The 22,705-nt window shown below is 40.6% G+C and overlaps 1 protein-coding gene across 3 annotated transcripts in view; it reads right to left on the bottom strand.

The window, feature by feature from the left end:
- The window catches only part of Mapkapk5 (MAPK activated protein kinase 5), a 34,868-nt gene extending 13,478 nt beyond the window's left edge, over nucleotides 1-21,390 (bottom strand). For 2 of the 3 annotated variants that reach the window (XM_026386015.2, XM_077796112.1), the window contains exons 1-5: nucleotides 20,709-21,390; nucleotides 9,864-9,937; nucleotides 9,185-9,260; nucleotides 5,648-5,737; nucleotides 4,453-4,548 (exon numbers count right to left, since the gene is read on the bottom strand). In XM_026386015.2, coding sequence (XP_026241800.1) covers nucleotides 4,453-4,548; nucleotides 5,648-5,737; nucleotides 9,185-9,260; nucleotides 9,864-9,937; nucleotides 20,709-20,744 — 372 coding nt within the window. In that variant the 5' untranslated portion in view covers nucleotides 20,745-21,390. Of the gene's footprint in view, nucleotides 1-4,452; nucleotides 4,549-5,647; nucleotides 5,738-7,302; nucleotides 7,412-8,393; nucleotides 8,492-9,184; nucleotides 9,261-9,863; nucleotides 9,938-20,708 lie in introns of all 3 variants that reach the window. The other variant, XM_026386014.2, reaches the window with a different exon arrangement.
- Between the last annotated feature and the right edge of the window lie 1,315 nt (nucleotides 21,391-22,705).

The raw sequence follows: 22,705 nt of genomic DNA, 5'->3' as shown, positions 1-22,705 counted from the left end.
GTGTAAGGCCCTGGGTTCAATACCCATTACAAAAAACAAAAACAAAAAATACTATATTGAAAACTACACAAATATTTCTTTTTTTCTTTCTTTCTGTTTTTTTGGTACCAGGGATTGAGCTTAGGGGTACTCAACCACTCGAGCCACATCCTTCAGCCTTTTATTGTATTTCATTTAGAGACAGGATCTCACTGAGTTGCTTAGCTTCTTGCCGTTGCTAAGGCTGGCTAGGAACTCACAATCCTCCTGCCTCAGCCTCCCAAGACACTGGGATTTCAGGCATGCGCCAATGCACCTAGCTTACACCAATATTTCTGAGAGAAATTATGAGACAAAAACAAATGAAGTGATACAATCTACTCAAGGGTGAAAGGTTTAATATTAAGGGGGTCAGTGTTCCCAGATTGAACTTAAAACAACCCTAGTCAAAATCCCAGCAGACTTTTTAAACAGAAATTAACAGTGAATTCTTAAGTTCATATGGAAATGCAAAAAATCAGAACAGCCAAAACAACTCTGAAAAAGAAGTACACTAAGACTACCTGATTTCAAGAATTATTATAAATCTACAGTAATCAAAACACTGCAATAGTGGAGTAAAGACAGATAAAGAAATCAATGGGGGGCTGGAACTGTAGCTCGGAGGCAGAGCACTTGCCTAGCATGTGTGAGCACTGGGTTTGATCATCAGCAACCCATTAAAAAAAATAATAAAAAAATAAATAAAGTCATTCTGTCCATTTACAACTACAAAAAATAAAAAAATAAAAGAGATCAATGGGGATTTGAGAGATAAATCTATACATAAACTGTGGGAAGCCATTCTCACACATGACTGGGCAACTCCCGGTTTGGGTCTGAGGCGCTCTGGCTAACTGTGTCGGAGCTTTCCCGGCCCTCTCCTGATGAGAGAGCCTGTCCGTGTGGGGGTGTGACTGACCACTGACCCCAGGGGCCAATCACTGACCCTGACCTTGGAGTGCGGTCCCCTCAACCTTCATTGGATGGAATTCTCCCCTGAATTTCTTGTTCCCCAATAAAAGGCTACTCCCTGGTGTGCTCTCTCTCTCTCTCTCTCCTGCTAGCCCTGAGTAATCCTTGCTGCCCTACCAGGTGGTTCAAGGTGAGAACCAGAGAGGGGAGCCGTCTCCGACCTGGTCATAGAAAAAGGTAACTGAGTCTGTGTGTTTTATTTCTATCTCGCTAGCTAACTTTTATGCCAAGAACCTCTTTAATGAAACCACTGCGCTGGTCGCATGGTGAAATAAATGTTGAAATTATTTGGGGAGGGGGCAGTACGGGGGGGAGGGTCTTTACACTAAGCTATATCTCCAGCCCTTTTAAATTTTATTTAAAAAATATATTTATTTTTAGACATTGTCTCACTAAACTGCTGAGGCTGGTCTCAAACTTTCAATCCCCCTGCCTCAGCCTCCTGAGTCACTAGGATTATAGATAAGAGTGTGGTGGCATAATGGGATTGTTCAACCAAATTTTGACAAAGATTCAAAAACAATACAGTAGAGGAAAGATAACCTTTGAAAAAAGTGAAGGTTAAAAAGTGAACTTGAGGGGATGGGATTGTGGCTCAGTTGTAGAGCGCTTGCCTAGCAAGTGTGGGGTGCTGGGTTCAATCTTTAGCACCACATAAAAATAAAATAAAGGTAATGTGTCCAACTACAACTAAAGCAAAATATTTTTTAAAAAAAAGATTTAAAAAAGTGAACTTGGGTTCACACCTTATAATGTATAATGTATACAAAAATTAACTCAAATGGATCACAGACCTAAATATAAAACCTAAAACTATATAAAATTTCTAGAAGAACACACAGTATAAAATTTTTGTGATCTTGAATTAAACAATGTTTTTACATAGGAAACCAAAAACATAGGACATTAAAAAAAATTCAGATAAATTGGTCTTCATCAAATTAAATCTGCTCTTCAAAAGACTGCTAAAAAATGAAAAAATAGCCAGGCACAGTGGCACATGCCTGTGATCCCAGCAGCTCAGAAGCCTGAGGCAGAAGGATCACGAGTTCAAAGCCAGCCTCAACAACGGCGAGGCACTAAGCAAATCCATGAGACCCTGTCTCTAAATAAAATACAAAACAGGGCTGGGGATGTGGCTCAGTAGTTAAGTGCCCCCAAGTTCAATCCCCGATACCCACCGCACCTCCCCCCAAAAAAGATGAGCCACAGACTGGAAGAAAGTCTTTGTAAAGTACATACCTAAGAAAGGATTTATATTCAAGATATATAAAAAACTAAAATTAAAAATAAGAAAACAAAAATTTCAATTTAAAAAATGAGAAAAAATTGAACACATACTTCAGTGAAGAAAATATAAAGAAGCATATGAAAAGATGTTCAACATCCTTAGTTATTAGAGAAATGTAAATTAAAACCACACGAAATACTACTACACATCCACTGAAGTGGCTAAAATTAAAAAGAATCACCATCACAAATGCTGGTGAGAATATAGAAGATCTAAAACTTTCATACACTGCTGGTAGAAATGTAAAATGATACAGTCACTTTGCAAAACAATTTAGTTTCTTTTTTGTACGGTACTGGAAACTGAACCCAAGGACTTGAGCATGCAAAGTAAGTGCTCTACGACTACATCCCCAAACCTTTTTAAATTTTTATTTTGAGGCAGTTGCCCAGGTTGGCCTCCAACTTGCAATACTGCTTCAGCCTCCTGAGCAGCTGGGATTACAGATGTGTGTCATAGTGCCTGGCCAACTTGGTAGTTTCTAAACAAGTTAAACATACACCTACCACACGATTGCCATTCCACTTCTAGGAGTTTGCCCAAAAGAAAAAGAAATAAAACTATACAAATGTTTATAAGAGCTTTTTTGTAACAGCAAGAAAATGGAAAAAAAAATATCAATAGACGAATGGATAAACCAATCATGGTTATATAACAGAATCCTTTTCAAGAATAAAAAGGAATAAATTAGTGATACATGCAACAACATGAATAAATCATAGTCAAAGCAGCCCCCCAAAATCCAAGTGGGTGGTTAATGCCTATAATCCCAGTTAGTCAGGAGGCTGAGGCAAGAGCAAGTTTGAGGCCAGCCTGGGCAACTTAGCAAGATTCTGTTTCAAAATTTAAAAGTATAAAGGGCTGAGGCTGTAGCTCAGTGGTGGAGCACCTGCCTAGCAAGTGTGAGGCCCTAGGCCCAATACCCAGTACTGAAAAATTATTAAAAAGTACTTACTTAGGGGTAGAAAATCATGGCTCCCAAAACCTGCAAATGAATGTTCCTAGTGGCTTTATTCATAACAGTCAAAAACAGGAAACAATCCAAAATGGCCATCAATCTGTGCACAGAAAAACAAACGTAGTCTGGCCCTATCATGGACTTACAATAAAAGGGAACTAACTATTGATAAATACAGCAACATGAACCAACCTTCAAAACATGCTGAGCACAAGAGGTCAAATGTGAAAAGTCCTTGATTCCATTTTTCTGAAATTTGACAACAGGCTTAACTAACCAATGATAGAGAGCAGAACAGTGTTTCCCTGAGGCCAGGGTTAGTTTTGCAGGGGACTCAGTGCAAAGGGACACAAAGCTATATGTGAAGCAACAGAAAAGTTCTACATGGAAATCTTCATTGTGGTAGTGGTCGTGTGGAATACGTATTTGTCAAAATTCATCAAATTATACCTAAATACGAGTACAGTAGTCTCCTTTATCTGTGTTTTCACTTTCTACAATTTCAACTGAGGTTAGCTGAGGTTAACCACAGTCCAAAAAATTAAATGGAAAATTCCAGAAATAATTCATGAATTTTAAATTGTGCACAGTTCTGAATAGTGTGATGAAATCTTACACTGTCTTGGGCCATCTTGCTCAATCCACCCTAGGATTGAGTCACTCCTTTGTCCAGCATATCCACACTATATATCCACTATCCATCTGCTTGTTAGAGAAACTTAGTAGCTAGCTTGGTTACCAGACCAACTGTTATCTCAGTACTACAGTGCCTGTGTTCAAGCATAATAACATAATAACAGCCCAGCCACAAACTGAAAGAGTACTGATGCTGGCAATTCAGAGATGTCAAAGAGAAGCCATGAAGTGCTTCCTTTAAGTGAAAAGGCTAATGTTTATCAAAGGTGTGTGTGTATAGGAAAAAATAGAGTACATATAGGGATTGGGTCTTATCTTTGATTTTAGGAGGTTCTGGAATATATTCCCCAGAGATACACGACCACAGCATTTTACTGTTTATAAATCATACCTCTAAATCAACCTCAGTAAAAGTTGATTTTAAAAGGATGAAGTATCTAAACCAAATGAAGCAATCTGTAGGTTTCTGAAGCTGACGTCTGTAGCACAAGCTTACTTTTGCTATAGAACAAAAGAGACATAAATCTATGGCAGTTTAGTAACACATCATTGGGAAGAAAGAGCACATGCTTACCTGAGGTGCTACATAATAAGGGGTGAACTGAGGTGTCATCAAGTCACCTTGATCAATTTTAGCAAATCCGAAGTCACACAGCTTCACTGGAGCATCCTGAAATTAACAAAAAAAGGGGGGTGGGGGGTTGGTGTCACTACTCCAGAGTTCTCAGTATATATTAAAGGAAAATTCAGGGCTCAGGCGATAGCTCAATTGGAGAGTGCTTGTCTGGCGCGTGTGAGGTACTGGCTTTGACCTGAGCACCACATTAAAATAAATAAATAGGGCTGGGACTGTGACTCAGTGGTAGTGTACTTGCCTGGCATGTGTGAGGCACTGGGTTCGATTCTCAGCACCATATATAAATAAATAAAATAAAGGTCTATCAACAACTAATAAGGAAAGAAAGAAAGAAAGAAAGAAAGAAAGAAAGAAAGCAAGCAAGCAAGCAAAGGCATTGTGAACATCTACAACTTAAAAAAAGAAAAATATATAAATAACCCGGAAAGTTCAGGTTCAAGACATGTTACCCTGAGCCCTTACAGGTTTCTGGATGAAATCTGAGACTTAAGCCTGTGGATAATATGTACCCGGCTCTGGAGACAAGGATTCATATTCAGGGATTGTTCTTAGTAATAAGAGGAATTTATTCCTACTCACCTAGATAGCCTTGTTTTATAACTTGGAAATGCAGCTCTAAAATCAAGGGCTTAGCCTGCTGCCCCCTTGCTCTGTAGGCCCACCAACTCTCACCAGTCCAGGACACTGCTTCACTCTGAACATCAGTCCTAAGCTCTATGACAGCCAGAGCAAGTTAGGTGGTAGGACATAGTGCAGGGGGCAAGGGGCAGGACTGAAGGGAAACACACACCTTATCAGAGCTAACAACAAATGAAACTGTTGCAAGTTTCAAGGTGATGTATAACAGCATACAAACGCCTGCCCCTTCCCAAAAGCCCTCTAAATCATATTAAAAATCCTAAGTCCCACAAACACATATTGGTATCATCCAAAATTACTAATGCCAGGGGTTGGTACAATTCCTCTGAGCCTCCCTTCTCTAATGGGATGAATGGAAGAAATAAGCTATCAGAAGCACTTTGTCCTAAAGCCTCTTCACCATGGATTAGGAGCACCCCAAACACAGACATAGCCACTCCTGAGTTATGTTAAGAGTAGAAGCACTAAAATGCAGAAATGCAAGATTTCTTACCAGAGAGTTATCCTTGAAAAGGAGATTTTCAGGCTTGAGGTCTCTGTGCGCAATATTTAACAAGTGACAGTGCTGTAGAGCCAGAGCTATCTGAAAAAGGACACAGTGGAGCAGCCACCTCTTAGAAAAGAACAACATTTAATGTCCCTAGTATAGAGAAAGAGGTGTTTAAAAACAATCCTTCATTAAAGTCAATTAAAAATGTGGTCAGTTTCCATTTCAAAGCAGAAATTAATAAAGGCTTGAGGTACCAAGAAACAGAAATGAATTAAGCTTAGTTTAATTGCAAACTATATTTTGCTAGACCAAAAGAAAAATATGCCAGTAAAACAACATTTTGCCAGAATAAACTGATGGTTACATCCTGTAAGAAATGAAAAAATGAAATGTTCCCATTTTTATTCATCTGAGATGTAATAGGCACTGCAGAGGAAATGCTGAGCTGGGCAATCTTTAGCAGGCACAGGTTCCCCCACCAGGGCAGTGGCAGGACCCGGCTTAGGAAAGTGGCACTCTCTAAGAAGCTGAATGGAAGGCTTTGCCTTCAAACCAGCTGGCTGTTTTTTTCCAACTGATCTTCCAATTTGCTCATCTTACTTGTTGAAAATGTTGCCTGTTTGTATAAATTTGAGGGGCTTTTGTTTTACAGAAGACTTTCAGAGATCATTCTTTAGTCCTAATATTTAAAAAATAAAAGTTGTAATTTTAAGAAACAAATACAAAGAATAATTCTATTGTTCTTCAGTTCTAGGTGGAATTTTCAGCAATCCAAATATCAGTTCCTCCCTAATCAATCAGAAAGAAAGTGTCCAAAAATGCCTGCAAAATGCCCCCAGAAAATTTGGAAGTGCTTTTCATTAAAGCCTAATTAGGCTGTGCTTCCTGCTTTTCTTTGCCCTGCTTGCCTAGTCTGAAGGTAGACCTTGAGCTTTTAGCTTTTCACCTCTAGAAGAGATTAGTACCAATTAGAGTCCTACTATTGTTTGTAACATAATTCATTTCTATAGCAATAAAATGTGATGTCAGGACAAAGAAAATAACTAGGAATGACCCAGAATTACAAAGGTCTTTTTAAAAAAATTATTTATTTATGTATCTTTAGTTTTAGATGAACACATTATTTTGTTTTTATGTGGTGCTGAGAATCGAACCCATGCCTCATGCATGCTAGGCGAGCACTGAGCCACAACCCTAGCCCCAAAGATCTTAGAAAAATCTGCAGAAATGTGAGGAAGCTGACTCATGTGCAGAAAGCGTCTTCTGTACCATTATCTTACAACAGATTTTATACCATACAATCTTCAGGTGGTATCAACAACATTTGAACTCAAAAGTCTAATAATAGTGTTTGGAAGCTAGATATCCAAAGATATTAAAAGACAAAAAGGAGGTAAATTATCTTCCTTTCAGAGTTTACTTAAATCATACAAAAGGCCTCAGGAAAACATTGACAACAATTAAGAATACAGTCCTCCCCCCATAGAGTAAAAGGAGTCATATTTCTCCTGTTAAGATATTCTTTCTGATTACATAACAAAGCAGGCAATGTGAAGTCAAATAGAGCTTTTCTTTAAGCTTTCTTTTATTTCCCCTAATGAATTGTGCTTGTTAACCAACTTTGTTGGCAGTTTGATTGGTACCCGGGGTTAACTTGCCTGCTTTGTTACTTGGCTGGCTTGCTTCTCTGTAAAGTGCCGGTGCTGGCTGATTCTGTGAAATAGCTCTCCCCCTTCCATCATCTCCATTACAATTAAGAGTCGAGCCCTGTTTGAAAGCATTTGATTTTGTTAAGTTAAAAAAAAAAAAAAAAAAAACCAAAAAATAAAAGTGTATAACCACTTCCTAAGTCCAAGGTAATACAACTACTAAATAAGAGCAAAAATTCTTATGTTTAAAGGAAAAAAAAAAAAAAAAAACAGAACCAAAAAACAAAAAACAAACAAACAAAAAATCCCATGAATTTTGGTTACCATCCTTTTATATAAATGCTTCCAGCTTCCAGCCAAATGCTTTCACCAACAGAGCACAGTTGTGAAAAATAATCATTTGATTTTCCATTTGTTTTTAAAATTCCATCTTCATTCTCCATCTGTAAAATTCCTACCCTCCTTTTCAAGCCCTGGCCTTCACTTCACACAGCCTCCAAAACAGCTCCCCTCCTATATAAAGTTCAGAATGTTTCACTGATGCCTCTCCTAGGTACCTTTCACATTGCTGTGATGATGGATTTACATCTAGGTCTCCCCAAAGAATTTCCAAGAAGAGACTCAGAATGCCATCGAATATGTTAGCCAAACACTTGGCAACTAAAAGAATCATTTTTACTTCTCCTTCAAGGAAAAGTTCTACTAAGCAACAGGGCTTTTTGCTATATCAGTGTCTAAGACTTCACCTAGAATAACATTTAGGGCCCTTTCACTGATTAGAAATAGAATCTATAGAAATTCCACATTAAGTGCTTTCTTTAAAAAAGAAAGTAACTGAAATAATCAGGGATATTTTGAGAGTGGACAGTAGTTGCAACAAGACTGCCTCTGAGATGCTAATTGTTGAGGCTGAGTGATAACCACTTGGGGAACCATTATAATTCTGTCTGCTCCTGCAAATGTTTAATATTTTCCCAAAATTCAAAGGGAGTAGAGGAGAAAAGGACAGAGGGAGGGGAAAGAATGTATAAAAGAAAGGAAGACTCTGCTACACCTTGGCCTACAAATGGATATGTGATGATGATCCTATGTAGTCTTACCTGGGACAGGACTCATGAGGAAACTGTACACTGTTAGCAAACACTTCAATAATCTGAACTATATTTGGGTGTATGGCACACATCATGTGCAGGCGTACCTTAAAGAGAACAGAGGAAATGTTTCTGTACAAAGTGGTGCCAACATTTGCTCTCCAAACTTCCCACCAAAAACTGACCATACTGGGTGCAAGGGATAAGCCTATTTTAGTAAAAAGGCTTTTCACTGGGAATGATGTTGTTTTCACAGATTATCTCCTTAATGCTCTTTCCATAAATAAAATCTCACTAACAGACTTACTTTCTACAATCCTATTAGCAAATGAAAAAAAAAATTGGGCAAATAACTCATTCCAGAAAACACTCCATCTCTCTAAGCACACAAGTAAATCCCTCACTGCACGCATTAATAGCATAGTATCACTGCATCCAGATAATTTTAAATCAATGTATATTTAAAAAAACTAGGAACATCCTCAAGTCCTCCTGCAGCATCACTTTTATATACAACATTCACCTTGTCCTTCCTCAGCCTATTTTATCTCCATCCTTCAAGTGCAATTTTCAATAAGCAAAAACTGAAGTAAACCAAATATGTTAGGGTGATTAGAAAAAAAAAAAAGACTCTACTAACAGTTTCCATGTGGACAGATCTAGAATAACTTTATAATGATAACAGGAATAGGACATAAAATGCTTCCTGTATCTCTGTATTCTCTCCAGGAAGCTGCCTTAATTGTAAAAGAACAATTCTTAGGCACTTCAAGGCAAGTCAAGGCAATACAGGACCATACCTCATTTCTAGCTTTTGGACGATCAAGAAGGATTTTCAGTGCAAACCGTTCTTGGGTAGATTTCTTTACACAGACTCTAGATTTGGAGAGAGAGAAAAAAAAAAAACAATCAGTGATCATCTATGTTACAGTGAAAATTAATTCCAGAGGCATCTCACTCTTCTTCCCAGATGCCCAAGTCACAGCTCCTGAATGCATGACATCAACTTGCCACAATGAGCCAATGAAGAAATAGTGGCCTCTCCAGGGTACAAATGACTCTCATAGTGGCTCCACAATCTCCTCATCCCAAATGATTCTGAATTACGCAGTATGTGACTTGGACACTTGACTACATTTTTAGATGCATGAGAGAAAGACCTAACCTCAAGGAGTTGGGGATTTAGCTCAGTGGCAGAATGCTCACCTAGCATGCCCAAGGACCTGGGTTCAATTATTGACCCTGAAAAAAGAAAAAAACCTCAAATAGAAGCTAGGAATGAGGTCAGTGATAGAGCATGTGCTTGGCATGCCTGAATCTCAGCACCAAAAAACAAACAAACAAACAAACAAAAATCCTCTACTTGTTAACTTAAGGTCATTTCTCAAATCTGGCATATCTGATACTTCTAATTCAGAACATATTTCAAATGGTCCTGCTCAGAACAAAGTTGCCACAATTCTCACATGGATCTCTTACCTAACTGGACCACTGATTCCAGCTCCCAGCTTCTGAGTCCAATTGATATTGTATTCTTCCAAAATGGAGGTCTCCTATTAAAATTAAAAAGAGAGGGCAGAGAATGATTCCCCAATTAAAAAGCTGAATAACTAAGCAGAGGTGGGACAACAGAACTAAGATTCAACATCTCATCTTCTAAGAGAAAATATAGGTTATAATTACACATTTTACTTTAAATGGTTCATAGTCATAACTTTCCAGTAAGGCACAGATTTTGGAATAAACAAATCACCCAGATCTCTAAAAGTTTTATTCAAGTAGACAATCATTGCTTTTTTGAATTGGGAGGAAAGGTTCTTTCAAAATGGGGCTATAGGTAAGTGGTAGAGTGTTTGTGTAGCATATCCAAGAACCTAGATTTAGTCCCCAGCACTACAAAAGAAAAATGAAGCAATTACTCAAGTGTATTTTCTATGATTTCAGAAAGACTGTCAGGTATTATTATATTATAGAGACCTATATCCTTAAATAGTTGTTCAAGTCGCAGAACTGAAAATAAGTTGTTGGACCAATTCCCCACAATACTCACCATTGTGCATTCTACCTGACAGCCAGGAAAGCTCAACTTGGAGACTCTGACCGAGTTTTGACACTTGATTTCATAGCAGTAAAACAAGCACTGCCAGACCTCTTTATATTCCTGATTTTGAATCCTATTTTTCTTACACCTCCTATCTGCCCCAGGTCTAATTCATGCATCTTTGTTGATGGTGCCACAAACACTAGTCAATGCAAAAATTTCATTAAGTCAACACATTCACACCTCTCAACTAAACTGTGTGTAGTTGGTACATTTTCTCACATTTTTAGTAACAAAGACAGGAAAGTATGGATCAGTTAAAACACTTTATTGGCCAAGCTCAGTGGCACAAGTCTGTAATCTCAGTGACTCAGGAGGCTGAGATAGGAGGATGTTAAGTTTGAGGCCGGCCTCAGCAACTTAGCAAGACCCTGTCTCAAAATTAAAAAAAAAAAAAAAAAAAAAAAGGTTGGGGATATATATCAGTTGGTAGAGTGTCTCATGTTCAATCCTCAGAACCAAAATAACACAATAAAATAAAACCCACCTTACTAAAGGAAATTAAGGACTAATTCTTTTTTTAATATTTATTTTTTAGTTGTAGTTGGGACACAATACCTTCATTTTATTTGTTTTTTTATCTGCTGCTGAGGATCAAACCCAGGGTCCCACACGCGCTAGGCGAGCGCTCTACCACTGAGCCACAACCCCAGCCCAAGGACTAATTCTTTAAAGACATCAACGACAAACATATTGGCTCAGTTTTACTAAGAAATACTTTCATTACCTTAAATTAACATGAATATAAACACCTGAAATAACTTTGGAGAGTGCTCCTAGGCCAAGGGTGAGCAAATTAAGACTCTTGGGAAAATTCAGCCACTGCCTGATTTCACAGCCACATCTACTTCAGTATAGTCTGTAGCTGTTTTCACACTGCAACTACTGAGCTAAAGACTGTGATAAAGGGCTGTGGCCATGGCTCAGTGGTAGAGTGCTCACCTAGCATGGTTGAGGCACTGAGTTGGATCCTCAGCACATAAGTGTAAAGATATTGTGTCCACTTAAAAAAGTAAAAAATAAATATTAAAAAAAAAGAACTGTGATAAAGAGACTCTATGGCCATGAGGCCTAAAACACTTCCCAGGCGACCCTTTACATAAAAAGCTTGCTTTTCCAGACCATGTTCTAGAACTTGGTTCTCAACAGTAATTGCCCATCACAATCACCTGAGGGTTTTTTTTTTTGTTGTTGATGTTATTTTGTTTTGTTTTTAAACTATCCAAAGCCAAGGTCCTTCACAAGAGATTCTAATACAACAGGCTTGGGATGGAGGCTGGGCATTGATATCCTACTCCCACTTTTGTCTCTATCTGATGTGGACCTTAGGCATTCTCTGAAGTTCAACAGGTAGGAAAAAAAGGAAATTCTTGTGCTCACAGCATGAAGAGGTAGGCAATTCCTTGCCACAAAGAATATATTTAAAATTAAGACAAAGCTGTCAAAAACAATGACTTCTGGACAACATAAACCAAACAAACTGAGTAGGACATATTCTTAAAACTCCTCTAGGGGTCCACGTAATAACCCCCTTCCAGCCTGGTTTCTAGAATCCCCTACCCTTTGATTCTCACTGCCTAAAGCAGTGATGATGCTAGTTTCTCAGCATGGAGCTGGCTATGAAAATTAGTGGTTTTGCGGCCCTAGGGGGTAGACTCAGTTTGGAGCAGGAAGAAAATTCATGGCGCTACCAACTAAAAGTGGTGAATGTTGGTGGGAATGGATAGTTTTGCTAGCCCAAGACAAAGATCCTTGTTAGGTATGCAGAACATCCAGAGATTAAATGAGAAAACACTCACATAGAGCTATAGAAAGTCCAAGACAAGCTCTCCGGAAACCTTGACTGACTGGGAAACTACACATGGACTAGTTGAGACTTGAGGAGGCCAGGGAAAAATTGAAAGCCCAAGGAGAACTCAGAACTGGTTGTAATAATCTGTTTTGGTTTTTTTCCCCCTGATACTGGAGACTGAACCCAGGGTCTCACCCATGCTAGGGAGTTACTCTACCTCTTCATTTTGAGACAGTCACACAAAGTTGCCCAGGCTGGTTCAAACTTGCTACACTCCTGCCTCAGCCTCCTAAGAACCTGGGGTTACAGGAATGTATCACCATTCCTGGCATCAGTTATAATCTTGGAGCATTTCTCTAAGACAACACACAAGTTGATCAAGAGACTAAAAACGTTAGAAGCTCAAAGTATTTCAAGACCACTGTCAAAATCACAGGCTGACAACCAAGGTAAACACCCATAAATAGAACCCACCAAAAGTCTGGCTAACAAAACAAATGAAATTAAAATTTAAAAATTTGAGGGCTGGAGTTGTGGCTCAGCGGCAGAGAGCTTGCCTAGCATGTGCGGGTCCCCGGGTTCGCTCCTCAGTACCACATAAAAAATAAGTAAATAAAATAAAGGTATTGTGTCCAACTACAACTAAAAAGTACATATTAAAAAAAAATTTGAGCAGAGGGCTGGAGATGTAGCTCAGTGGCAGAGCACTTGCCTAGCATGTGTAAGGCACTGGGTTCAATCCTAAGCACCACATAAAAATTAACAAATAAAATAAAGGCATGCTGTCCATCTATAACTACAAAAATAAACTTTAAAAAAATAGAAATAAAAACTAAGCAGAGACATCAGCATACCACAGGGAAGATACATTTCAGTTTAATCTAGGCATTACTAAATATAACAAGCTACATATAAATATGCAAAAAATATATAAATATGCAAAAAAAAATTCTGAAAACTAAAAACCACTGCTAAGTGAAACTGAAGAAGTTTTAAAGAAATACAGAGCTATAGCCAGGCATGATGCCACATGCCTGTAACTCCAGCAGCTCGGGAAGCTGAGGCAGGAGGATCTCAAGTTTAAAGCCAGCCTCAGCAAAAGCAAGGCACTATGCAATTCAGTGAGATCCTGTCTCTAAATAAAAACACAAAATAGGGCTGGGGATGTGGCTCAGTGGTTGAATACCCCTGAGTTCAACCCCTGATACTTACCCTCCACCTCAGAAAAAGAAAAAGAAATAGAGAGCTATACCATGTTCATGGATAGATGGCAGTTGTCCCCAAACATCAAAATCCCAGGAGACATTTCTGTAGAAATTGACAAGTTGATTCAAAACTTTTTTGGAATTAGAAAGAACTCAAATAGCCAACACAATTTTGAAAAAAACAACAAGCTGGTTTTCTTTTTTTTTTTTTTTTTTAAAGAGAGAGTGAGAGGAGAGAGAGAGAGAGAGAGAGAGAGAGAGAGAGAGAGAATTTTTAATATTTATTTTTTAGTTCTCGGCGGACACAACATCTTTGTTGGTATGTGGTGCTGGGGATCGAACCCGGGCCGCACGCATGCCAGGCGAGCGCGCTACCGCTGAGCCACATCTCCAGCCCAGGCTGGTTTTCATATTACTTAATTTGAAAGCTTACTACATTTCAGTAATCAAATCAGTATAGTACTGGCAGAAGTAGATCATATTGGTCAACATTATAGATCTGAGAATGCATAATACATACGTATGACCAACTGATTGTCAGCGAAGATGGCAAAGTAATTCAATGGGCAAAAGAGAGTCTTTAGAAGAACTGCTCCTGATTCCTCAGGAATGGAACCACCATTTGACCCAACTATCCACTCCTTGGTCTATACCTAAAGGACTTAAAATCAGTATACTATAGTGCAAGGCCCTATAGTGACATAGCCACACCAATGTTTATAGCAGCTAAGTTCACAATAGCTAATCTGTGGAACCAACTTAGATGCCTATCAATAGAAGAACAGATAAAGAAACTGTGGCATATATACACAATGGAATATTACTCAGCATTAAAAGAGAACAAAATTATGGCATCTGCAGGTAAATGGATGGAGTTGGAGAATATTATGCTAAGCAAAGTAAGCCAATCCCCAAAAACTAAAGGCTGAATGTTTTCTGATTAGTGAATGCTGATCTATGATGCTGGGGCATGGGGAGAATGGAAGAACTGTGGACTGGGCAAAGGGGAGGGTAGGGAGGGGTTATGAGGGTAGGAAAGATGGTGGAATCAGATGGACATCATTACCATGTATGATGGCACAAATGGTACATCTCTACACCGAGTACAACCAGAGAATTGAAATGTTGCACTCCATTTGTGTACAATGAATTGAAGTGCATGCTGCTGTGAAATACAACTAAGTAGAACAAATAAAAATAAATTTTAAAAAGATGAAGAACAACAACTGCTCCTGGAACAACTGGATATCCATGTGAGGGGGCTAGGGCTAGGGTTGTGACTCAGTGCTAGAGCGCTTGCCTAGCATGCGTGAGGCACTGGGTTTGATCCTCAGCACCACATAAAAATAAACAAATAAATAAAGGTATTGTGTCCATCTACAACTAAGAAAATAAAAAAATAAAAAAGTGAGGGGCCAGCTGGGCATAGTGACGCACACCTGTAATCCCAGCAGCCTGTGAGGCTGAGGCAAGAGGATTGCAAGTTCAAAGCCAGCATCATTAAAAGCAAGGTGCTAAGCAACTCAGTGAGACCCTGCCTAAATAAAATACAAAATAGGGCTAGAGATGTGGCTCAGTGGCCTAGTGCCCCTGAATTCAATCCTCAGTACACACACGCACACACACACACACACACACACACAAAAATGAGGCTGCCAGGCATATTGCTCAATGGCAGAGTGCTAGTCTGGTGTGCATGAGGCCCTGGGTTTGATCTCTAGCATGAAAAGGAAAGGAATGGGCAGAGAAAGGGGAAGAAAGGAGGAAGGAGCAGAGAAAAGGGGAAGAAAGGACATATAGGAGAAAAATCTAGTAACCCTGGATTAGGCAAGGATTTCTTGAGTAAGAAATCTTACATATCTGGATAAAACAATCCATAAGAGAAAAAATTCTGCTAAATTGGACTCATCAAAATTAATTTGCTCTTGAAATATAACATTAAAAATGACAAGAGAGAGTTTGACAATGTAGTTTAGTGGCAAAGTGCTTAATTATCATGCACAAAGTCCTGGGTTCAGTCCCCAGCACCTCAAACAAGTACATCAAAAAAGTGAAAAGATATATGTAGACTGGTAGAAAATATCTGCCAATCATATATCTGAAAAATTACTTTTATTCAGTTTATAAGAAACTTCAAAATCTCAATAAGACAAACATCCCAAGTTAAAAATGGGCAAAAAGATCTGAATACAGTTCACAAGAAAAAAACTCAAAAATGACAAAGTGGTATATAAAAAGATATTCAACCAGGTGGGAGTCGTGGCTCAGTGGTAGAGTGCTTGCCCGGCATGTGTAAGGCCCTGGGTTCGATCCTTAGCACCACATATAAATAAATAAAAAGATCCACCGACAACAACAAAAAAATTTTTAAAAGATAGTCAACCATATTAGAGTATACTCTACTATATGCTCCGAGTATACTCAAAGTATATAAAGAACTCTTACAACTGAATAAGACAACCTGGTTTTAAAATGCACACGAGATTTGAATAGACTTTTCACCAGAAGAGATACACAAATGGCAAATGAGCACACGAAAAGATACCCAACATTATCAGTCATTTCAGAAATCTAAGCTGAAACCAAAATGAGAAACTACCACATACTCACCAAAACAGTTAAAATAGAAAATTTATAAGGCTAATATTTGTTACAATGATCAAGGAACCAGAACACTCAAACAGTCCTGGTGTAAACGTATAATAATGACACAACCATTCTGGAAAACAGTTTGACAATTTCTTTAAAAATTAAACGTAAAGGATGGGGTTGTGGCTCAGTGGCAGAGTGTTACCTCGCATGTGTGAGGCACTGAGTTCAGTCCTAAGCACCACATAAAAATAAACAAACAAACAAATAAAAGTACTGTCTCCATCTACAACTAAAAAAAATATTTTTAAAAAATTAGGGCTGGGGATGTGGCTCTAGTGGTAGCATGCTCGCCTAGCATGCGTGAGGCACTGGGTTTGATTCTCAGCACCACATAAAAATAAAATAAAGATATTGTGTCCACCTAAAACTAAAAAATAAATATTAAAAAAAATTAAACATAAACTACCATGCTAGCCAGGAATTCTATACCAAGGTGACAAACCAAAAGAAATTAAAACACACGATCACATAAAAATGTGTACAGTTTTATCATTTCATTACTAACAGCTAAAAACTGAAGCACTCTAAATGTCCATGAACTGGGAATGGATAAAAAAGACTAATAGGGCTGGGGTTGTAGCTCAGTGGTAGAGCACTTGCCTTGTATACATGAGGAACTGGGTTCGATCCCCAGCACCACATAAAAATAAATAAAATAAAGATACTGTGTCCATCTACAACTAAGAAAAACAATTTTAAAAAGGACTAGTAAAAAGGCTGCTACTCAACAAGAGGAAGGAATGAAATACTAAAATATGTGCTAACAGAGACAAACCTCAAAAGTGTTCAGCTAAGAAGCCAAACATATAAGGATTACATATTGTAAAGTTTTATTAATTTAGAATTTCTAAAGACAGCAAACTACAGTAATATGAATTTTATTTATTTTTGGGGGGGGGGCACTCGGTCACTGAGACACATCCCCAGTCCTATTTTGTATTTTATTTAGAGACAGGGTCTCTCTGAGTTGCTTAGGGCCTCACTAAGTTGCTGAGGCTGGCTTTGAATTCACCATTCTCCTGTCTCAGCCTACAAAGCACACTAGTGATTGTCTGGGATGAGAAAGAGGAGCAAGGACTGACTACCAACAGGCAGAAGGAACTTCCTATAAGTGAGGTGGAAATGTTCTAAACTGAATTCTGATATGGCTCAAGAACTCTCTAAATTTTTTAAGAAGGAATGAATACACTGTCATTGGAATTTTACAATATGCAAATTATATAGCTTTTCAAAATATTTTTTAAACCAAGGAAATGAATTTTCACTAAGTTCATCACATATTAGCAATTCCTATATACAACAGTAGGTAATATGTAAGAATCTGTAATCCAAAGATTCTCATTCTGAGGTATACCTAAATGTCTTAGAAGAGTGAAGTCATACATCTATGGGAATAATAACAGAGGTGGGATAACAGAGCCCTCAGATGTAAGAACTTGGTATTGGTCTAAGATTTTAAGAGTAATAGGATAGGGGCTGGGGATGTGGCTCAAGTGGTAGCGCGCTCGCCTGGCATGCGTGCGGCCCGGGTTAGATCCTCAGCACCACATTCAGACAAAGATGTTGTGTCCGCCAAATACTAAAAAATAAATATTAAAAAATTCTCTCTCTCCCTCTTTCTCACTCTCTCTCAATAAGAAAAAAAAAAGAGTAATAGGATAATGGGTCTGGGATTATGGGTCAGGAGTAGAGTGCTTCCTAGCATGTGTGAGGCACTGGGTTCAATTCTCAGCACCACATAAAAATAAACAAATGAGGGCTGGGGATGTGGCTCAAGCGGTAACGCGCTTGCCTGGCATGTGCGAGGCTCTGGGTTCAATCCTCAACACCACAAAGTAAATTCAAAACATGGAAACAGACCCAAAGGCTCTGATTTGATGTTCTGTTAGCTTGCTTCCCAAGGAGTACATCTTAGTCACCACTGGTTGTCAAACAAAATTGTGTTGGTTTGACAAGTCCAGATTAATAGGAAGACTGATAAATGGGGCAATAGTCAACAAGAAAACTACAACTACACTTCAATTTCTATAAGCTAATATTCATCGAGTTCTCCCTCTTAATTATTTCTATAAGCTCATTTAGGTATATCTGCCCATTTAATCCTCTAAATATTTCTGTGAGCTGGGGAGTGCTTTTATCTCCTTTCTATAGACAAGAAACTCAGGGACAGAGAAGTGAAGTGACTGGCATAAGGATATATAGCTAATAAGTGGCAAGACTGGGATTTTAACTCCTGATTCTAACCTGAGAAACTATTAACAACCATTAACATTGCCACCCCAATTATATAACTGTCCGCTAAAACTATGACCCTTTTCTGCTCAAAACTCTCCCAAAGCTCCCCTCCTAATGGCCTGCAAGGCCCTAAATGCTCTGCTTCCCATTACTTTTCCTCTAAAATCACCTACAATGACCCACTGAATCCCAGTACCTTGCTCTTCCTACATCACACTGGCTGCTTCTACTTCAGGACCTTTGTACTTGCTATTCCTACCGCTTGTAATAGTCTTCCTTGAGACAATGGTGGCTTGCTCTCTCATTTCCTTCAGAGTATGAACAAGTACTACCTTCTCAGAAACACCTTTCCTGACCAGTCAAAATAGTACTACTCACCCTTCCTATATTTCTTAATTATAAATACCTGGCAATGTTTATTACCTAAATACACCATCTAAAACATAAGCTCCAGGAGAGCAGGGACAGCTAAGAATCTGGCTCATACTACTTGTGCCTGCACCTGACACAAAAGCAAATACTTGTTGAATGTAAAAATCCACCATATATGTTGTGGTGCACAACCAAAATATATAACTTCAGGCAGCAAATCATAACTATAAAATCTGAACCAAAAGAAAAAAAAAAATGAGTCTGCAGGCTTTTTTTTCTTTGGGGGTACCAGAGATTGAACTCCGGGACACTTGGCCATTGAGCCACATCCCCAGGCCCTTTTTGTTTTTTTTTTTTAATGTTTATTTTTTAATTTTAGGTGGACACAATATCTTTATTTTTATGTGGTGCTGAGGATCCAACCCAGTGCCTCACGCATGCCAGGCGAGCATGCTACACTTGAGCCACATCCTGAGCCCTGGTTTTTTATTTAGAGATGGAGTCTCACTGAGTTGCTTAATGCCTTGCTTTTGCTGAGGCTGGCCTTAAACTTGAGATCCTTCTGCCTCAGCCTCCAGAGCCACTGGGATTACAGGCATGCGCCACAGCGCCATCTCAGAGCAGTCTTTTCGTACACATTTATTATTTAAAATTTGATCTTCCTTAATGTATGCGTTTCTAATTGATACCTCCTTTAAAAGATTAAGTTTCTTTGGAATGATAGATGAATTCTATAAAAACATCTCAAGACTGGGGTTGTGGCTCAGTGGTAAAGTGCTTGCCTCACATGTGTGAGGCACTGGGTTTGATTCTCAGCACCACATATAAATAAATAAGATAAAAGTCCATCAACAACAGTTGATGGAGCTGGACACAGAGGCAAACGCCTGTAAACCTAGCAGCTCAGGCAGGAGGATGGTGAATTCAAAACCAGCCTCAGCAACATAACAAAGCCAGAAGCAACTTAGCAGACCTTGTCTCTTAAATAAAATATAAAAAAGGGCTGGGTATATGGCTCATTGGTTAAGTGTCCCTGGGTTCAATCTTCAGTACCAAAAAAAAAAGAGTTGTTGGTAACAGTAACTGTATAAAGTATCTTGAAGAGGGAAAAAAAAAATCCCAAATCTAGGAAGAGATGCTTTTCCCTCAAGGGAAATAAAATTCCTCAATACACTGGGCTGGCTTAACATTGTAAAATAAGTAATACATCAAACATTAAGCTTCAGTGTTCAGTTTACATAACTAATTTCCTGCTACAGTTGACAAGACAGATGACCGGCCTTTAGTGTGGAAAGTCTGCCTGTTAAAAGTGAAGGAATAAAAATTAAAAAGTAGGTTCAGAAAACTTTATCATTTTATTTGGGTCATTTTAGAACACTCTTACAGTTTGTGCTTTTCTCTTGGATAAAAGAGCACTATGACCTAAGACACACTGATAGCTCTTCCTAAACAATTTCAGGGCTCCCTAGGGAAGAAAAAATAAGGGGAGGAGAAAGCACAGAAAAGAACAAACTATTCCCCCACAGGGCAGGTTCTGTAGTAAGGCAAACCACTTTCTTCTGAAACTGCAGATTTCCAAGAGGCCGACTTCTGTCAACAGCATCGGGAAGGGTGGGTAAAAGGCAGCTCTCCAGATGTTGTTGCAGCAGACCACTTGGAAGCAAATGCTGGAGCCATCTGGGAGGGATGGAAATGCAGGCCCTCCGCGCCACTCAACTTCATTCTAGCCGAGTGCAATCTCATTAACCAGGGAAACTGGAAGGAGTCGGGCATCCCGCCCTACACGAGTGCGCGCGCACACACACACACACACACACACACACACACACACACACACACACTTTGCCCCAGGGCTGTCAAACGTGCTCCAAGAAAACCTCTCACTCCGAACTCTCTCCACCTTCTGAGGCTGGAGTCGAGAAAGCCACAGTGAAGAAGCGAGGGAGGAGGTGGCAGCCCCCGTTTACCTTGATGGCTTTCTCCATGTCGTTCTCTTCCGACATGGTTCGCAGGGCCCCCGCAGCCAAGAGCGGTGGAGGCTGCGCAGCTGCCGGGTCCCCTAGCAGCGGAGGGAGCAAAGGGCTGGGAGCTCGCGACCCTGGGCCTCGGGGAGTCGGGCAGCAGCCGCTAGTGGGGACCGGCGGGGATGAGGGGCCCGGCGCCGGTTCGGCTTCGGCGGGCGGCTCTAGGCCGGCGGCGGCAGCGGCGGAGGCGGCGGCCCCTGGAGACAAGCCTTTGTGCTGGGCCCCGCGCGGTCGCCTCCCGGCCTCATCCCCGGCCGGGGAAGCGGGCTCCCGGGGCAGGGTGAGGCGAGGAAGGCCTCGGCTCGAGGCGCTGTGCAAGGGCTTCGCGGGGCCGCGGCTTAGGCCCGGGCTCGCCGGGTCCTGAACAGGAGCCTGCGCCTCCGCCTCCGCCGCCGGCACCGACCCGAAGCCGAGGCCGCCGCCGCCGCCACTGCTCCCGCCGCCGCCTCAGCGCCACACATCGCCGGGACACCCGCGCCGGGCAGCCCCGCCGGCTGCCCGCCTGCGCTGTGCCCAGCAGGTGCTCCGGGTCGCCCCTCCGGCCGCCGGGCTCCGTGACCCCAGGACTCCACGCGCCCCTCGCAGCCGTCCGCTGGGGTTTCCGAGCCACCCCCGACCCGCGCGGGTGACATGCAGGCACTCGCCTGGCCTCCTCAAGACGCGCCGCTCACAAGACAGGTCCCGGGGCCTTCCGCTGCGCCGGCGCCGAGCTAATGACGCAGGAGGCGGCCCGACCCGACTGGGCCTGTGGAGGCTGCGGCTGAAAGGCAGTGTCTGCGAAAGTGTCGGGGCTATCCTTCCATCTCTTACTTCTAGAAACAACCTGTGCAAAGAGTGGCAGCTCATGACAAGGAAGGAACTGAGGCCTGGATGGGTCTCAGTTGATGCAAAGGAAGGAATTGTGCGTCCTATATAAGGGCAGAAATTGCTCCATTTACGGAGCGTTAAGCTTCCTTCAATCTCTTTTCCCCCATTGCCTCCTTTTATCTTTTTGTGTTGTGAGGTAAGTCTGTTCTTATACCCCATTTACAGATATGGTATCTGAGACCCAGGGCCGACTTTTCTTGCGCACGCCAGAGAAGTGGTCGAGACAGAATTGGAACCTAGGTTTGTGGTCTTTATACCAGGAACCTGTCGAACGATCTTACAGGAGCTTTAGCTCATTACCTGTTGATTGTTCTTTATTTGCTCACTTTATTTACTGAGCACCACTGCGCAGGGCTTCCCAGGCCCTAGAGAAAGGAGAACATGGCATGGCACCTGCGCATGGACCTTTCTGGAGAAGTAAGCAGACAATAAACGGAATAATACAGTGTGGTGTTAAGAAGAAAATGAAAAGGATGCCGAGGTAAGAACAAGTGGTTGCAGGGACTACTACTTATTATATGATCAGGCCAGGTCTCTCAGGAGGTAACATTGAAACCGATACCTCTGAGGAAAGGAAAAAGAGTTTGCCTTTGGAAATCCGTGAAAGAGATTTGGGGGGCAAAAGGAACAGCAAATGCAAAAGTCTTTAAGTGGAAATAAGTTAAAGGTGTTTAAAGAGCAGCAAGTATGCTGATCACTGCTTGACCAGCATAGAAGCCAAGAGTGATACCAGTTTTTTGCAAAAAGACTTTTTTGTGTATGGTCAACCGACAGGAGGCCAGGAGCTATAAGCTCCTATATCTTCCCAGTATTTTGGTAGCTGGAATTTATAGGAAGGGACAGGGGGCAAGCTATTTACTGATTGGATGAGGAGAGGGGGGAATTTGGGGGTTCTTTTGCTCAAGCTAAGTAGTCAATATACTTCTTCATAGGTGGCATGTTTGTTTTCAGGGGTAGTTGCCACATTCCAGGTGGGGGTTTTGACCAGATATGCTGCCTGGCTTCTTCTGTTTGTGTCCATTTTTTTGGAGGGGAGAAGAGGGTACCAGGGATTGAACCCAGGGGTGCTTAAC

The sequence above is a fragment of the Urocitellus parryii genome, chromosome 3 (genome assembly GCF_045843805.1).
Source record: "Urocitellus parryii isolate mUroPar1 chromosome 3, mUroPar1.hap1, whole genome shotgun sequence".
In the NCBI taxonomy this organism is placed as follows: Eukaryota; Metazoa; Chordata; class Mammalia; order Rodentia; family Sciuridae; genus Urocitellus; species Urocitellus parryii.
This window is presented reverse-complemented; position numbering and strand designations above follow the sequence as displayed.